Source organism: Phascolarctos cinereus, unplaced genomic scaffold, assembly GCF_003287225.1.
Source record: "Phascolarctos cinereus isolate Bilbo 61053 unplaced genomic scaffold, phaCin_HiC Scaffold_1;HRSCAF=81, whole genome shotgun sequence".
NCBI classification, from domain to species: domain Eukaryota; kingdom Metazoa; phylum Chordata; class Mammalia; order Diprotodontia; family Phascolarctidae; genus Phascolarctos; species Phascolarctos cinereus.
The window spans coordinates 250636674-250651750 of record NW_027555514.1 but is presented as its reverse complement, the minus strand read 5'-3'; the positions used below and the strand labels follow the sequence as shown (position 1 = coordinate 250651750).

The following is a 15077-nucleotide window of genomic DNA, read 5'->3' as shown; positions in this document are numbered from 1 at the left end:
CAAGGAAGATACAGAAAGACTATGATCTCTCTTGTTTTGGACATTATGCATCACAAGATAATTAAAACAAAATAATATATGATATAATAATATATGCAGATATGAGTTTGTTTTTACATTGCCTTCATTTCTCAATGTCTCTGACCCCACCAATCCATTGTTCATGTATGCAATTTCTATACCTGTAGTCTCCCACCTATGCAAAGAAGGGAGGAAAGGATGGTATACCCTTATTAATGTATTCTGCAATTTTTTTAGCTTTATGAATTTATGTCATGCTATTGTCTCATACTGACTTTGAAGACTAATAAAACTTTCTGTTGATCCCCTTAGCAACCTGTAAAGAAGTTGTTATTAAGATCCTCATTTTATATATGAGGGAAATGTGGATGAGAGAAATCAAGTTCGTTGGCCAAAGCCACATAGTGCCTGAAGCATAAATAGAATTCAGAATATCTTGACTGAAGTCCAAAGTTTTTGTTTTTTTACTTATGTATTTAGTATCCTATTCTTCCCCAATTACATGTAAAGAAGTCCAGCCTTCTATCAACTACTCTATCAATGACAGCTTGAGTCAGATAATGTAAATCTATGGCATATTACCTTCTCATGATTTTGTGATTTCCTGTACCATCCAGGAACAAGGGTAAAGAAGCCTGATAGTGGGAATTGCTGAGGATTGAGTTTATAGGGTAGAAACTGAAAAATATTAAGTAAAAGAAACTCCTTTGAAGAGGAGATCATATATTTGAAATATCTTACTGAGAATGGAAGGAATGAATATATTGAATAAGTAAGAATATTAAATTGGGTATAATGTGATCTTATATAATTTTTAATTTTTCTTTATCCCTTGCTTGACCCAACAGACTATAAGTTTTTTGAAGGAAGTACTACACTTATAAAAGTTACATCAATGCCATAGGCAGAAATACAAATGTTTAATTTTCTTTGGTAATGATATTACTACCATTATCATCATCAATCTGTAAGGCCCTATAATTTTACAATCAATTGCTTATTAAAATCTATTCAAAGGTAAAAAAGAATGAATTGTTTTACTACTCTGTAATTTACACTTCTGTAGTATCTTTGTTCTGAGGTATAATTTCATCTAAGGTATAAAAAAGCAGAGTTCTATACATAGGCACGGAACAAAATGAGTTGAAGTAATTTAATGTTCAAACAGTCATCATTATTCCAAGAGTTAGAAACATCAAACATAACACCATGACCTCTGTGATTAAAATGTATTTGTTGGGAAGTGATAAAAATATTTTTTTCCTTATAAAATGTGTAGCAGTAAATATGCTGTTTTAAAATTGCTCTTGAAAATAGCTAATGGGGAAAATAGAATTACTTTCTACTATTGATACTTAGAGACTACAAAACACATGGGCATTTTCCCATCAAATACCCGTCAGTTCAGATCTTTTTTTTTTAAAGATGAAGAACTCTAAGGAAAACTGAATTATAATAGTGTGAGAGATTTGAATATTTAACAAAATATAGGTCAAATGTTCTTCAGAAAAAGGTAAAAAAAAATGTGGCATAGACTCTTTTGACAGTCTCATGATGTCTATGGATCACTTCTCAAAATAAAAAATCCTAAATTTCAGTTAGAGGTTAATGGAAATGAAGGGTTTTTTTTTCCTTTTCCAAGTTTGTAGACCCACTACAATCTATCTCACAATCCCCTTGAGGAAGAAGGGGGCAGGTGGGGAGTCCATGCACCCTTCTGATCAATGTGTTTGCTTCCTACAAGAGAAGGTCTTATTTAAGAGAAAGGAACAAATCATTAGGGAGAGAATGTTAGGCATTTGTAAGGGTAATATTTCTTAGTTTGGGGACATTCATGGCATCCTTCAAACCACACACCACAGAGGCATCCCCACTTCTTCACAAAACTTTGAGACAATTTTGTTTATGTGTTTTATTTTTGCATCCTTATCACAGCACAGTCCCTGGTATATAGTAAGCAATTAAAAAAGGCTTGTTGATTTGTTGATGTAAATTTTTTTCAGACTAAGTTCGATTCACTGACTTTCATACTCGAGCCTAGAGTATCAGAAAACCTCCTTGGGTTTACCTAGGGAGATGGGGAGAAGGACAAGAGTGACTCCCCTTCACCTACATGGAGTTGAAACAGACTTCTGCAGGTTAGCTCTACTCTCTAAGGTTTCAAAAAGGGTTGTTCTTTCAAAAAGGAGGCAGAATATATGATACAGTGGATGAAGCCTTGTCTCTGGAAACAGAGGCTGTGTGACTTGTGTTACTTACCATCTGTATGACCTTGGGCAAGTCACTTAAACTTCATTTCCCCATCTATAAAATGAGGGGGTGGGACAAGATCATCTCTGAGGTCCCTTGCAACTTTAGATCTATGATGCTATCATCTCTACCCACGGGAATCAGAGCAAGAGACTTTAACTTAGTTCTCTGCAACTCTTGTAAGCACCTTCTTAAAATATTCCAGAAAGTTTCATGGCAAAAATATAACCTTCTGGTAAGTATTTTTCTACTCAAAGTGAACAATGTCTGCTTCAAACAGAGCTTTGTCTCCTTTGCAGGGGCATGTGTTCTAACCCACGAAAGGGAAAATTGAGTGGGCTCTATTCCGTAAGATATTTTTAAGCCCTACTCATAAAATTCTGGTAATTACAATCAATGGTCACGCTTACATGTCCTCTATTACATGACATTATAGCAAATAGTTTGATGGAATGTTTGTTGCCTGTCTTTGGCCAAATGCCTCATGTCAAATGTCAAACCAGACCAAAGTGTCCTATTTAAGTGGGAATTCTCTTTTGTGATCCTGTTTTCCAACCAAAAGTATTGTTCATACAATGCAAACTGAATTACAGTATATGCTCAAGGCTACACCTGGTCCTGCCACTTTTGACAAAGAGCCTCAATTATACCTTAGAAATGAGAGACCTGCAATCTGAAAGGCTTTTACAAGAATTATGCTTTCCTTTGTGAGGGAGAAATAAATTTCCAAGGCAAGCCTGGAGCTCAGGTGCTCTGGCTCCAGCCCAATGTTTTACTAGTTGACTAAGGTAAATGTGGATGTCACTTTCACCTAGGCCTGTTTCTAAAGGACTTTTTCTGGATATTTTGAAGTCTAAAAATACTATATATGCTAGACCAAAATAATGCTACAAAATCATCTTTTCTGAACAACAGCAAAAACACAGACACAACACTACAGATTTAAATACAAGGCAGCTGGCTGTTTTCCAGTGAATACAACCATAGCTTCTTGACCTCTGGAAAATTTAGGCATTTGCTCTACCCCTTTTCCACTTTGAATACTTTCATAAGCTAGACATTGTTCATTTGCATCACCATTTATTATTTAAAAATGTATATTATGGTATATTATATATAAAAAGTTTAATTATATTAAATAGGACATTATGTATGTGTTTTTTAAAAAATCAGCAAGACTGATGCATACATGAAACTCAATGTGTATGTATGTGTATGTATTCACATATTTCACAATACTTTAAAAGGAAAAACTAAACATTAACTTAAATTATAAGCTAAATTTTAAAAAGAAAAGAGGAGGAAAATAAATAAGGGCTGGACGAGAGGGTTTTGGAAGGTTCTTATAAGGGTATAGAAGACTTGGCTCAAGTATATTTATGTTAAGGAATAACAGAATGATTATGACAATCAGACAAGTCCATTCACTGCAGGGGATGAAAAAGAAAAAAAAAGTGTTGGGCCTAGAACAAATAAGATTTAAGGAAAGCAAGGATCTTAATAAAAATTTGAACCAGTCAAATGTGAAATAGGCTACCCTGGAAGATAACAATTTCAATCAAAGGCCAGATGGTCATTGTATGTTGGCCCATGTGTATTAAGAAGGAGGCTCTTGCTCAGGTATGGATGAGATGAGATGGCCTTTGAAATTCTTTACACTTTTAAAATTCTCTAATTCTGTGCCCTGCAGCTTTGGCCCTCACACTGTCTTGGGCTGGGGAGGTCTGCGCACCAGATGCACCATTGGGAACATAAAGAAAGATGATGGAAATTTGGGGGCAGTAGAGAGGGGAAAGCAAGTTGTGAAAATGTTTGTAGGTGAATAGATCTTTGAACCCATCCACAGAGCTACAGAAATGTAAATGCTGGTATGGTGGGATTTGTGGCTTCCTTTCAAAATTCAACTGCTGAAAATCACATCAAGCTATCTAACTAAATTCAAACAGGTGACCCAATTAAAATTTTTTTTTCAAGCACATTTCTTATGAAAACTATTTGTGCCTCCCAGATTGTAAGAGAAAACAGTTCTTGCTTTCTCTCTTTTTTAAATTTGTGGGCCTCATTCTACCTTTCACGGTGATGATTGGGTATTTAGAGCTAGGCAAAAATCTTTCAAATTCTCCTTTACCTGATTCATTGTCAAAGAAAGCAACTAAGCAAGAAAAATATGAAAATGTATTTATATTTTAAAAGTTTAAGTATATTAAAATATCTTCATACGTTGGTACATATATGACATTATAAAAATGTATCTCAAAAATTTTTGAACAAATTCACCACATTATTTTGAATTCAATTTGAAATCCATTCACTGAATCACAGATTATAAAGTCTTGTCTTGGAAGGACCTTTGAAGGTAATCTTTCTCATTTATCAAAGAAAGAGATCTGTGATAGACAGGAGTGGCTATTAGTAAAAGGAAGAAGATAATGAAGAAAAGATAATGATAGAGGGCATCGATTTAGTAGCTTGGTTGGATAATATTGATAGTGTGACCAGCTCCAATAGGTTCAATAGTAGATATGGTTAGGACTGCCTAGCTACAACCTAAATCCAGTCCCAAGAATCACTAGGACAGAATGAGTATCAGAATGAGGCCATTCCCAAATTAGGTTATTTTGAGGGTATATCTGTAAGGCTCATGGACACAATCTATGATAATCAAATAGAGTTAAGTCACCTCCAAGTCATTTTGGACTCAGTTTCATAATGTAACACCCCAGTGGGGATGATCTATCCATCTGAAGTGGCCATTTTGGAGTATGCCTACTGAGAGAGTCTGTGCTATAGGTATATTTAAGAGTCCCTTTCTCATGATTTCATGGTCAGATTTCAACTCCAACAAAACAAAATAATAGAAATACAAGCCAGAAGTCCCAGAATCTCAGAATTTCAGAGTTGCAAGAAACCTTATCAACCTTTACATCTAACCTATTACTGTGCTATAGGAAATGATGAGCAGGATGATTTCAGAAAAACCTGGGAAGATTTACATGAACTGAAACAAGGTAAAGTGAGCAGAACCAGGAGAACATTGAACACAGTAACAGCAATACTGTATGATGAAGAACTATGAATGACTTAGCTAATGTCAGCAATACAATATGTAAGACAATCCCAAAGGAGTCATGATGAAAAATGCTATCCACCTCCAGAGAAAGAACTGATGTGTGAATACAGACTGAAGAATACTATGTTTCACTTTCTTTGTCTTTCCTTCCTTCTCCCCCCTCTCTGTCTGTCTCTTCCTTCCTGAGTTTTCTTGCACAGAATAACTAAAATGGAAATATTTTGCATGATTGCACCCATATTACTTATATCAGATTATTTACAATCTCAGGGAGATGGTAGGGAAGGGAGGGAAGGATAGAATTTGGAATTCAAAACTTTAAAAAAATGAATGTTAAAATTTGTTTTTTATGTGTAATTGGGGAAGAATAAAATATTATCAAAAATGAAAAATAAATAAAGTTATATTCCTAAAGCACAGGTTTGACAATTTCACTCCCTATTCAAGGGGTTCTAATGGCTCCTTCTTTCCTCCAGATAGATAAAAGGCAAACTTCTTTTCTTGATATTTAAGCCTTTCACAATATGACTCCAATCTACCTTTCTAGGCTTACTGTATCCTGCTCTCCTGTGCTATTCCTGGTTCACAATATTCCACGTCCTGTATCTATGCCTGGGATGCAGTCCCCCCTTATCTCTGTCTCATAGATTCCCTAGCTTCCTACTAAACTAAATTCAGTGTTAACTTCTACAGCAAGTTATTCTTTTCCCCCAGGTGCTGGTGCCTTCCTTCTTAGAAATTACTTTGCTTGGACTTTGTATATATTTTGTATTTATTTATGTCTCTCTATTATTTCCCCAGACAGCAAACAAGCTCTTTTAAGGGAGGGAACAGGTTTCTTTTTGTCTTTATATATTTTTAGAATTAGCACAGTGCTTGACACAATAAAAAATGAGGCTGGCTAAATGGTCCTGTTTATTAGTCAAAATAGTTTTTGTTTGTTTGCTTGTTTTTTTTTTCTGGATCAAGAATCATTTCTAGAAATTCATGTCGTTTCTCTAACATACCATCCAAATTCTATAAACAAGCTAAGAGGTGAGTAGAACTTTTATGCAATTTGTGTCAGCATCAATTATACTAGCCTACAAAAATGTTAAAAAAAATTGTCTAAGTAAATTGACTATGGTAAAGAAATAATTTTTTTTTTCTAAATTGTGAAGGGAACATGTGTGAAAATGATAATGAAGACCCATGGTATTGGGAAGAATTACAAAATGACTCATATGTACCACAAAGGCAATTAGTGGTAAGGTAGATAGAGTACTGGCCCTAGAGTCAGAAAGATCAGAGTTAAAATCCAGCCTTAGACTCTTAGTAGCCATGTGATCCTGGGCAAGTCTGTTTTCCTCAGTTTCCTCAACTATAAAATGTAATTAATAATACCACCTACTTTGAAGAGGTGTTGAGAGAATCAAATGAGAAAAGAACTACAAAAGGTCTTAGTACAATGCCTTGCATATAGTAGCACTTAATAACTGCTTATTCTCCTTCCCCTTTCCATAAAATGAAAAATGTATCCTCGTGCCCTCCATGTCTACCTCCTCTAGCAATGTATGCCCCATTATGAATTTATGACACCAACTTTAGGTAAAAAAATTCATAAGAAGAAGAAGACCACAGCTTTTGGTAGATAAATTCAAACAAGTCAATTATTTTATGTGGACTATAGTCACAGAAATCCCTACACCACACCTCCTTGACAAACACAGGGGCTCCATAACATTTTGGAAAGTTGCAGGAATAAGAAAGAACTTTAAAAAAAAGTCATGAGGATTACAATCAAGACAAATATCTTAAGTAAAACCAGAGAATATTTTTTTAATTGTTAAATCCATTAAAATAAAAATGTTGTCAGCTTATTTACATTAATTAAGAGCAAGATTAATCAATAAACTAAATGTAATGGAAATAAATGTATCTTATATGAAAGCACTATTTCTCAAATTGGACTTATTTGTAATGGTGAATTCCTCAATTAAAAATCAGGCTATACAGTTTCCAGCTCTGAATCTGTTGCCACCTTAATGACCCTCAGCAAGTCAGGCATTCACTCTGGGCCTCAACTTCCTCATCTAAAAACTGATTATATGCACTCTAAAATCCCTTTCAGTTCTAACAGTATATTTCATTTTAATTTGATTTTAAAATATAATTCTGATATAATATCCTCAGTTGATATAATCATACTCAGAATAACCAACCCAGTTACAGTCACTCCTACATATAGTTATTTCTCTTATCCTGAATGAAAGCTAGGTTGGGGTAAGCACTACCAGAATTAAAAACACCAGTCTCCACCTTAACTAAAATTGTGCCTTCTGCTGAGACTAATAGCCAATTGTTTTTCACACTGTTTTACATTTAAAGTATTTGGAAGTCAAAATGTGTGGCATTTTTCACTTTACCAATCCCATGCTGAATCAGTGGCATACTATCAAGTCAAGAAATCTAAAATGAGACCAAGGCAGTCCTTGGGGATCAAAGAATTTGCCAATTCTCATAATTTAGAAAGAAATCTGTTAAAGATGGTTGTGGGATTTTCACACTGTGAATCTAAACCATCCCATAATAAGGTTTATATTTCATCTAATCAGCAATTTGGAAACTATAAAAAGAGTCCTTAAGTAGCATTGGGGGAGAAAATTAAAATTTGGATTGTAATATGCGAAGCCCTTCCTTCCCCTACATATGTTCCAGTAAAATAAAGTTTCCCAGTCTTGTAAAGAATTCCTCCTGAAAAAAAAAAAAGAATGAAGCAGTCTTTCCAAATTATGTCTTAGATGCAGGAAACATAAAATAGAAAGCCTCAAGAAGAGAAATAAGGGCTCTTGGGAATTCTGTGTCCAGAGTATTTGTCAAAGTTGAGGCATTTTGCAAATTATGTATGTGTGAATGTTTTCCATTTGTCTTCTCAAGATGACCTTTTTTGTCTACTGGGCATTACACAAAAAAAAAGGATTTGAAAATATAATATCCCTTTTGAGAGAGATTTGCACACAGCACTTTATCAGTCCAATTGAAAATGTAAAAATTTCACTTCAATCTACGTATGACTTAGAAAACGTTTTCCACAATGGAATAATACCGGCAATACTCCCAGGTACTTGTTTTCCGATCTGAAGCTGTCTAAGTCATTGTCATGAATTTGAACTCATTGGTGATTTCACAAGGCAAATATATATATATATATAAATAATATGTATTTTATATATATATAATATATATGTATATAAAATATATGTATGTGTGTACATATACATATATACATACGTGTACATGTCTAGTTTCACCCTTCACAAAAGTGTATATATATATATACACATAGATGTGAAACTAGAATTTTTGATACTCTGAAAGGTAAAACTCTAGTGTATTTAGCCCTGACACTTTGGAGCAAATACATTTGCTTCTATATTTTGTTGATCACAAAACGTGTAAGTGAAAAACTTCACTACTGATTAATTATTCCAGAGTCTGAAATGACCCCAAATATTCACAGAAGTCATAAGATCATAGCAGGTAATTTAAAGAAGTGACATAAGAGCAATGAGGTAGCTAGGTGCAGTGTATAGAATGCTGGGTTTGGAATCAGGAACACCTGAGTTTAAATCTAACCTCAAACATGTAGTAAGTGTGTTAACCCTGGGCAAGTCACTTAACCTCTATTTGCCTCAGTTTCCCTAACTATAAAGTGGGGATAATAGCACCTGCCTCAAAGGGTCGCTGTGAGGATCAAATAAGATACTATTTGTAAAGCGTTTTGCATAGTGCTTGCACACCTTAGGTTCTATACAAATGCTTATTCCTTTCCCTTCTCCCTCAAAAGATAACAGCTTGAACCCACATACATTCATCCATGAATGTTGAGATGGTTATGAGACGCTCATGGTTCTCCTCTTTCACAAAGCTCTTCCCTAATGCTTTGCAAACCTTAAAATTCTATATGATTATCACTCATTATGGTTCATTTCTCACATCCTAAACACCTTGTACATAGTAGGTACTTCATCAATATCTGCTAGGTTGAATTGTCGAATAGCAAGGATTCATTGCAAAACAGATAATAATTAATTTAGAAGATGAAACAGCATAAAAGAAAAATATATGCAAAGCTCAGACAATATTCTATGATGTTTCAGACAATGCTTGCCTTTACAATTTCATCTTTATGTAAATGCTACTCTGAAGTTATTCAATATATTCAATACATAAGCCAGATTCTTTTCCCCACACTTACACTGAGCTTCTTCAAGGGGAAAATCCCTTCAGTGTGCTGACAATAAAACATGTGCTTTAATTTACTGTCCCAACCCACTCTCCCCAATTCCAATCTGGGGTAATTTCAGGTTGTTCTGAACCATCTACACACTTCTACTGGGTCTCTCTTGTAACTCGTGGTGTGTATCTGTAAAACAGTAAAGACTGCTTTATTCTATTTTTTTTTAGGAGTAATTCTTTACAAGACTCAAAAGCTTTCTTTCACTGGAACATATGTAAGGGAAGAAAGAACTTCACATATTACTATCCAAATTTAAATTTTTTCCCCCAATGCTACTGGTTATGGTAGAGACTAGGCCCATCCTGGAAGACCCACATAATGAAAAAATTTGCCAACACGCAGAATGGTATTCTAGACCCATAAGTACCCAGGCCAGACAATATGTGGGAAGGTCACTCTGGATTTCTCGACACACGTTCACGTTGAGAGCCCCTGTGTCTGCCTAATAGGGATGTTGGATACTCACTGTTAAGGCCAAGAGTTTGCCATAGGTGAGATGAGCAGGGATATGGTCCGTCTTGGATCTCAAGGATTCCACATACCAATGTTCCGCCTCTGGAAGTTTGCTCAGCCTTAGGTAGGCTTCACCTGGAAAGAAATGTATTAAGAGTCACAAGATACTCATAATCTTACCACTCAAAAGTCCATTGCCAGTAATTTGGAAGGGGGGAATTATTCACTCACCAAGTATCCATCAGTTACTTGTGAAATTAGAAACTATTTTGCCTGGCACCAAGGGGGACAAAAAAAAAACATTTAAGATGGGGTCCAAACTGGGACAAGGCATTTGGGTATCCACAGCAGGTTTAAAAAAGGCACCCTCCCTGCTGGGTTATTATAGACACTTCATATATTGACTGGAAACACATAATAAAAAGGAGCAAGGAAGGGAAACATCATGTAATTATAATGACCCAGTTTGGCCCCAGTTCAGAATTATGAAAATGTGTCTTTTTAGAGGTGGGGGAACAGTGGAATGAAATATTGAATATGCTATCAATGTGTTGACTAGTTTTGATGAACTGTTTGTGTGTGTGTGTTATAAATATATTTGGGAATGGAGATGATATTAAAAAATCAGCAAGTATTTATTAAGTACCTATTATGGTCCAGATACAGTATTAATGAAGAAGAAGAATAAAAACTAACACCTATTGCTTTAAGGTTCACAAAGAGGACAAAAGAGGCCAGTAATTGCCTCAACTAGCAAACATCTGACCTTGGTCTCATGAGGAATGGAAGTCCAGGGTAACACCAGTTAAAAGTACAAGTTTATTTACGAAATGCTATGGAACAGGGTGAGGAATATTACCTCAAAAAAGAATGAAATCAGTGAAAAAGAAAATAAGATTGCCAAAAGTGTGGTGAGAGACCAAGACTGTCCCAAGAGAATTTGCACATGAAGCTAGATGTCAACAGTTATATAGAAAATGGAACCGATCTGCTAGGTTTGGTTTTTGTTTGTTTGTTTGTTTTGTTTTTTAATAGTGTCCATAGGCATTGTAAACAAGATAGGAACCACTCCATTTAGACTCTGATATAGTGGTAGCACTTAAGAAGATGTCCCAATGTCCCAAAGAACAGCCAAGAACATCCTGGCTCTGTCACTTATCAGGAGTGGAACCTGCTGGGCCACTTCCAACCATCTTGACTTAGGTCTTGTCACTGAACTCCGATGAGTCTGGAGGAGAGAGTGAGGCTGATGACTTTGCACTGCCCTGCCTCACTTAAATCCAATTCACTTGCAAGTTAAGACATTGGTTCTCTTCAAGAACGAAGGACAAATAACAATAATCGTGTAACCTTGAGTAAATCCCTTAATCTCTCTGGGCCTCAATTTCCCCATGTGTAAAATGAGGAGGTTTGGACTAAATAAAAGACCGCTATATCCCTTCTACTCATAAATCTATGTATCTGTGTGTATGCATTCCCATGACTTCACGGTCAACTCTCTAACCACCGAATTGATAGCAGACATAATTTTTACACTGGAGTTAGGGAAGGAGAGAGACTTTCCATTCGCCCTAAAATCTTACTTTTACTTAATGAAGTCATTCAGAATCAGTCATTGCTAAACACTAGCTCATACAATCAATTCTAGATGCCATAATGCAACACAACAGTTAAAACTATCCATATTACTAGACTTGGCACACCTATCTACATTTGTAGTCATCTTTTAGCTTTTTTACAACACACCTACAAGTATACCACCATGGGGATTCAAGTTGAAACAGGCTTTTGAGGTCATTACAGTCAGCCAGTCTCCCTTTAAAGGAAGAGAACAAAGACCCAGAGAGGAAAATTGAGTTGACCAAAGTCAAATAGAAATAGTAAAGTAAACTTTTCTGACTCCTGACACTAATTTTGTGTCCTTTTTATGACATCTCATTGCCTGGCTATGATTCAGATTTTTATAATTTTATAAAATATTTCAGTTTCTTATTTACTTTTTCAAAACAAATCAAAAAGCATTTTGTTCAATGTTACCAGTATTTATGTGTAGGTGTGGATGCATCTGAAGATGAACAGAACAAAAGTTTGGATTTTCAAAGTTATACTAGACAGCTTTGCAATTTCCAAAAAGAAAAAGGAAAAAAAAATCAACTGATCTCAGAACTCACTATGTTCTTTTTCCTAAAAGCATGAATCCAATGCTACTAAAGTCATATGACATTCTTACTGATATGATATAGGATCAGTTTTTCAGGCAGTATCTTTCCTAGTCACTTTTGCTAACTGACTACTACCGTATGGCCCATTTACTTTAGTCAGTACCCATGTGCAACTCATTAATTAGCAACACACCTAAGATGCAAAAACCTGAAAGGTTTGAAAGATTTGATAATGTGTCTTGTCAAACATAAGAAAATTAATACATTCATATCCATCTCTGATCTCGTATCTCAAACCAGAAAGAAATCTGTGTAACCTAATGTAGTATTTCAAGGATTTTTTTGAATATCCAAGTGCCAGGCAGTGTGGTGTAAAGAAAAAAAAAGTGTTAGATTTGCAGTTAGGAGAGATCTGTGTTCAAATTTACTACTAGCTGTGTAATAATAATGGACAAGTCACTTAATCTCTCTGAGGCTCCCTCATTAACCCACTCATTTCCAGAATTTCTATCCTTGAACCCCATTGTCTTAAGTAATGAATCACCTGGCCTACTATTTCAGGTAGGCCCCTGTCATGCTTCCCTTCTTAATTTCACTTCCTACCTCTAGTCTTTCCAGCAGCTTCCTCAGAAGCCTCAAATACCATACCTCTTTTCTACTCCTCTTTACTTATTGTTATTTAGTCATTTTTCAGTTGTCTGATTTTTTTCTAAAGCCTCTTGGAATATTTTTTTGGCTACTTCCTTCTCCAGCTCATTTACAGATGAGGAAACTGAGGTAAACAGGGTTTTACATAGCTAGTAAGTGTCTGAGGTCAGATCTGAACTCAGATCAACCCCACTCCAGGCCTGGCACTCTGTCCACTGCCCCACGTAGCCACTGCTCATTACTGGAGCCATAATCAAATCAATACTGCCACTGTTCTTGGAACAGCTAGGTTAATCTCACGGCCCAACTTATCACCCTTGTACCTTTCCAGACCAAAGTTCCCCTCTATGGTAATAACTCCTCTATGTGCATTTTCTCCCCCATTGAAATACATGATATTTTTGGAAAACGACTGCCATTGCATTTATATTTGCATGGGCTGTGAAAATATTTTTTTCATTTGTAAAGGGGTTTGGCACATGGGTAAAGAACCTCTGATGTTGTCCCTTCATGTAGAAAGCTCTTAGCACAATGCCTGGCACTTAGGAAGTGCTTAATAAATGTTTATTCAATGAATGGATACATGAATGTAGAGCTACCAAAGAGCCTACTTCCAGAAAAACTGAATCATGAAGAGATGACATAAAATATCATAAGATAGGAATAACTTGGAGAGACATTGGCACATGGATAGACCTTATTCCAGAATGCTAAGCTTTGGTCTCCTAGTTCTGCTTTGCAGGAGCTTTTTTCTCTTCCTCTTTTCCTTCCCTTTTTTTCTTTTTCTTTTTTTTTTTTCAAACAGCTACCTACTGGGAAATCAAGGAGTCTTCAAAAAAGGCCTGAATCACCTTTGGACTTATGTCTTCATCAAATTCTCTTCAGTTGCACTCTTGGGAAATCTCATTGACTTCTTCAGTTACAGGCTTTCAAAAGAGACAATGCAGTAAGGAGAGAGAGAGAGACCCTGAGGCTGTCTCCCCTTTGAGGCCATGTAACACTGTGAAAGACCCTTAGTCCTTGGTCTCCATATTTTTTTCTTCTGTTTTAGATGATGGTGTTTGAGCCTTCAATCTTGTGAGTTTTGAAAATTCCAGACTCTGAATCTTCCACCCAAAATATCATTATGCTCAGAGGAGCATGGGGTCACTTTTGGGAGTGGTCTTCAGGATCCAGGATTGGACTTGAATTTGATAAAGGCAGTGTTACTTAGGAATAAAGCTAAAAGTGAACCTATTTCCCCAACATACTGAGGTGACAGTAGTAGGTCCCCAATGTGTTGGGGGGAAATGTTTGTACTCTTGTATTTGATATGTCTTCAAAGTAAACATCCCTGTATAAAAGCTCATCACTATTAAGTGATTAAATGAAAAGGGAGTGATATCCCCTGGCACCTAACAGTGGGACAAACACAGCCAATGGGGGGATTGATCTAAAAGCAGTAAGAAGACATGTCACAAGCTCCACAGGATACCCTAAAATTCTGAGGGATCAATGTAGCAGCTTGCCTGTGAAAGAGTGAGACCAGAAGTACCTGATATACACTCATTCATTCATTCATTCATCTATATAATTGAGATTAACAATAATGTAAAAATAAACTCATGTACATAAATTACTTTTGAAAACCTTAAAACTCCATATGAATATCCAACATTATTGTTAGATGTGAAAAGTATAATTTCACCACTTAAATTCACTTTGTACTTTCTGTATTTACTACTAATAACGATGATAATAATAACTGGAAAACCTTCTGGAAAGATTTGGAAAAGAGCTGCATATTACGGGCTATCATTGATAGATTGTTAGTTGAATCTCTGGAAGAAAAACTCACACTGATGAAAACAGCTCTATAGAACATATGGAAAGTATAAAACAAATCAGTTTATAGAATAAACAGGAGCTTTTCAAAGCCATGTTTGATATACATTTCTCCAACTCATTTGCAGATTCATATGTAAGTTAGCAAATCCCCTTTCTTCCATGGCTTGTAGAGTTAAAAGCAGAATTGCAATTTGCCTCAATTTTAATTTGCTCGGTCATACATATTGAGGCAGAGGAAGATGAAAGTAACAGATGGTTGGCCCTTAAAAATAACTTTTTAATATAAAATATACTCAGACTAATTCTCACAAGGGAAAACTCAGTATATAAGGTACATTGCATATGATACTTTATTCTTTAAATCAAG

At 35.6% G+C, this 15077-nt stretch overlaps 1 protein-coding gene across 4 annotated transcripts in view; it reads right to left on the bottom strand.

Moving 5' to 3' along the window:
- Positions 1–15077, bottom strand: part of TMTC2 (transmembrane O-mannosyltransferase targeting cadherins 2) — a 518078-nt gene that overhangs the window by 151233 nt on the left and 351768 nt on the right. For all 4 annotated transcript variants that reach the window (XM_020993460.2, XM_020993461.2, XM_020993459.2 and 1 more), the window contains one exon: positions 10087–10208. In XM_020993460.2, coding sequence (XP_020849119.1) covers positions 10087–10208 — 122 coding nt within the window. The remainder of the gene's footprint in view (positions 1–10086; positions 10209–15077) is intronic.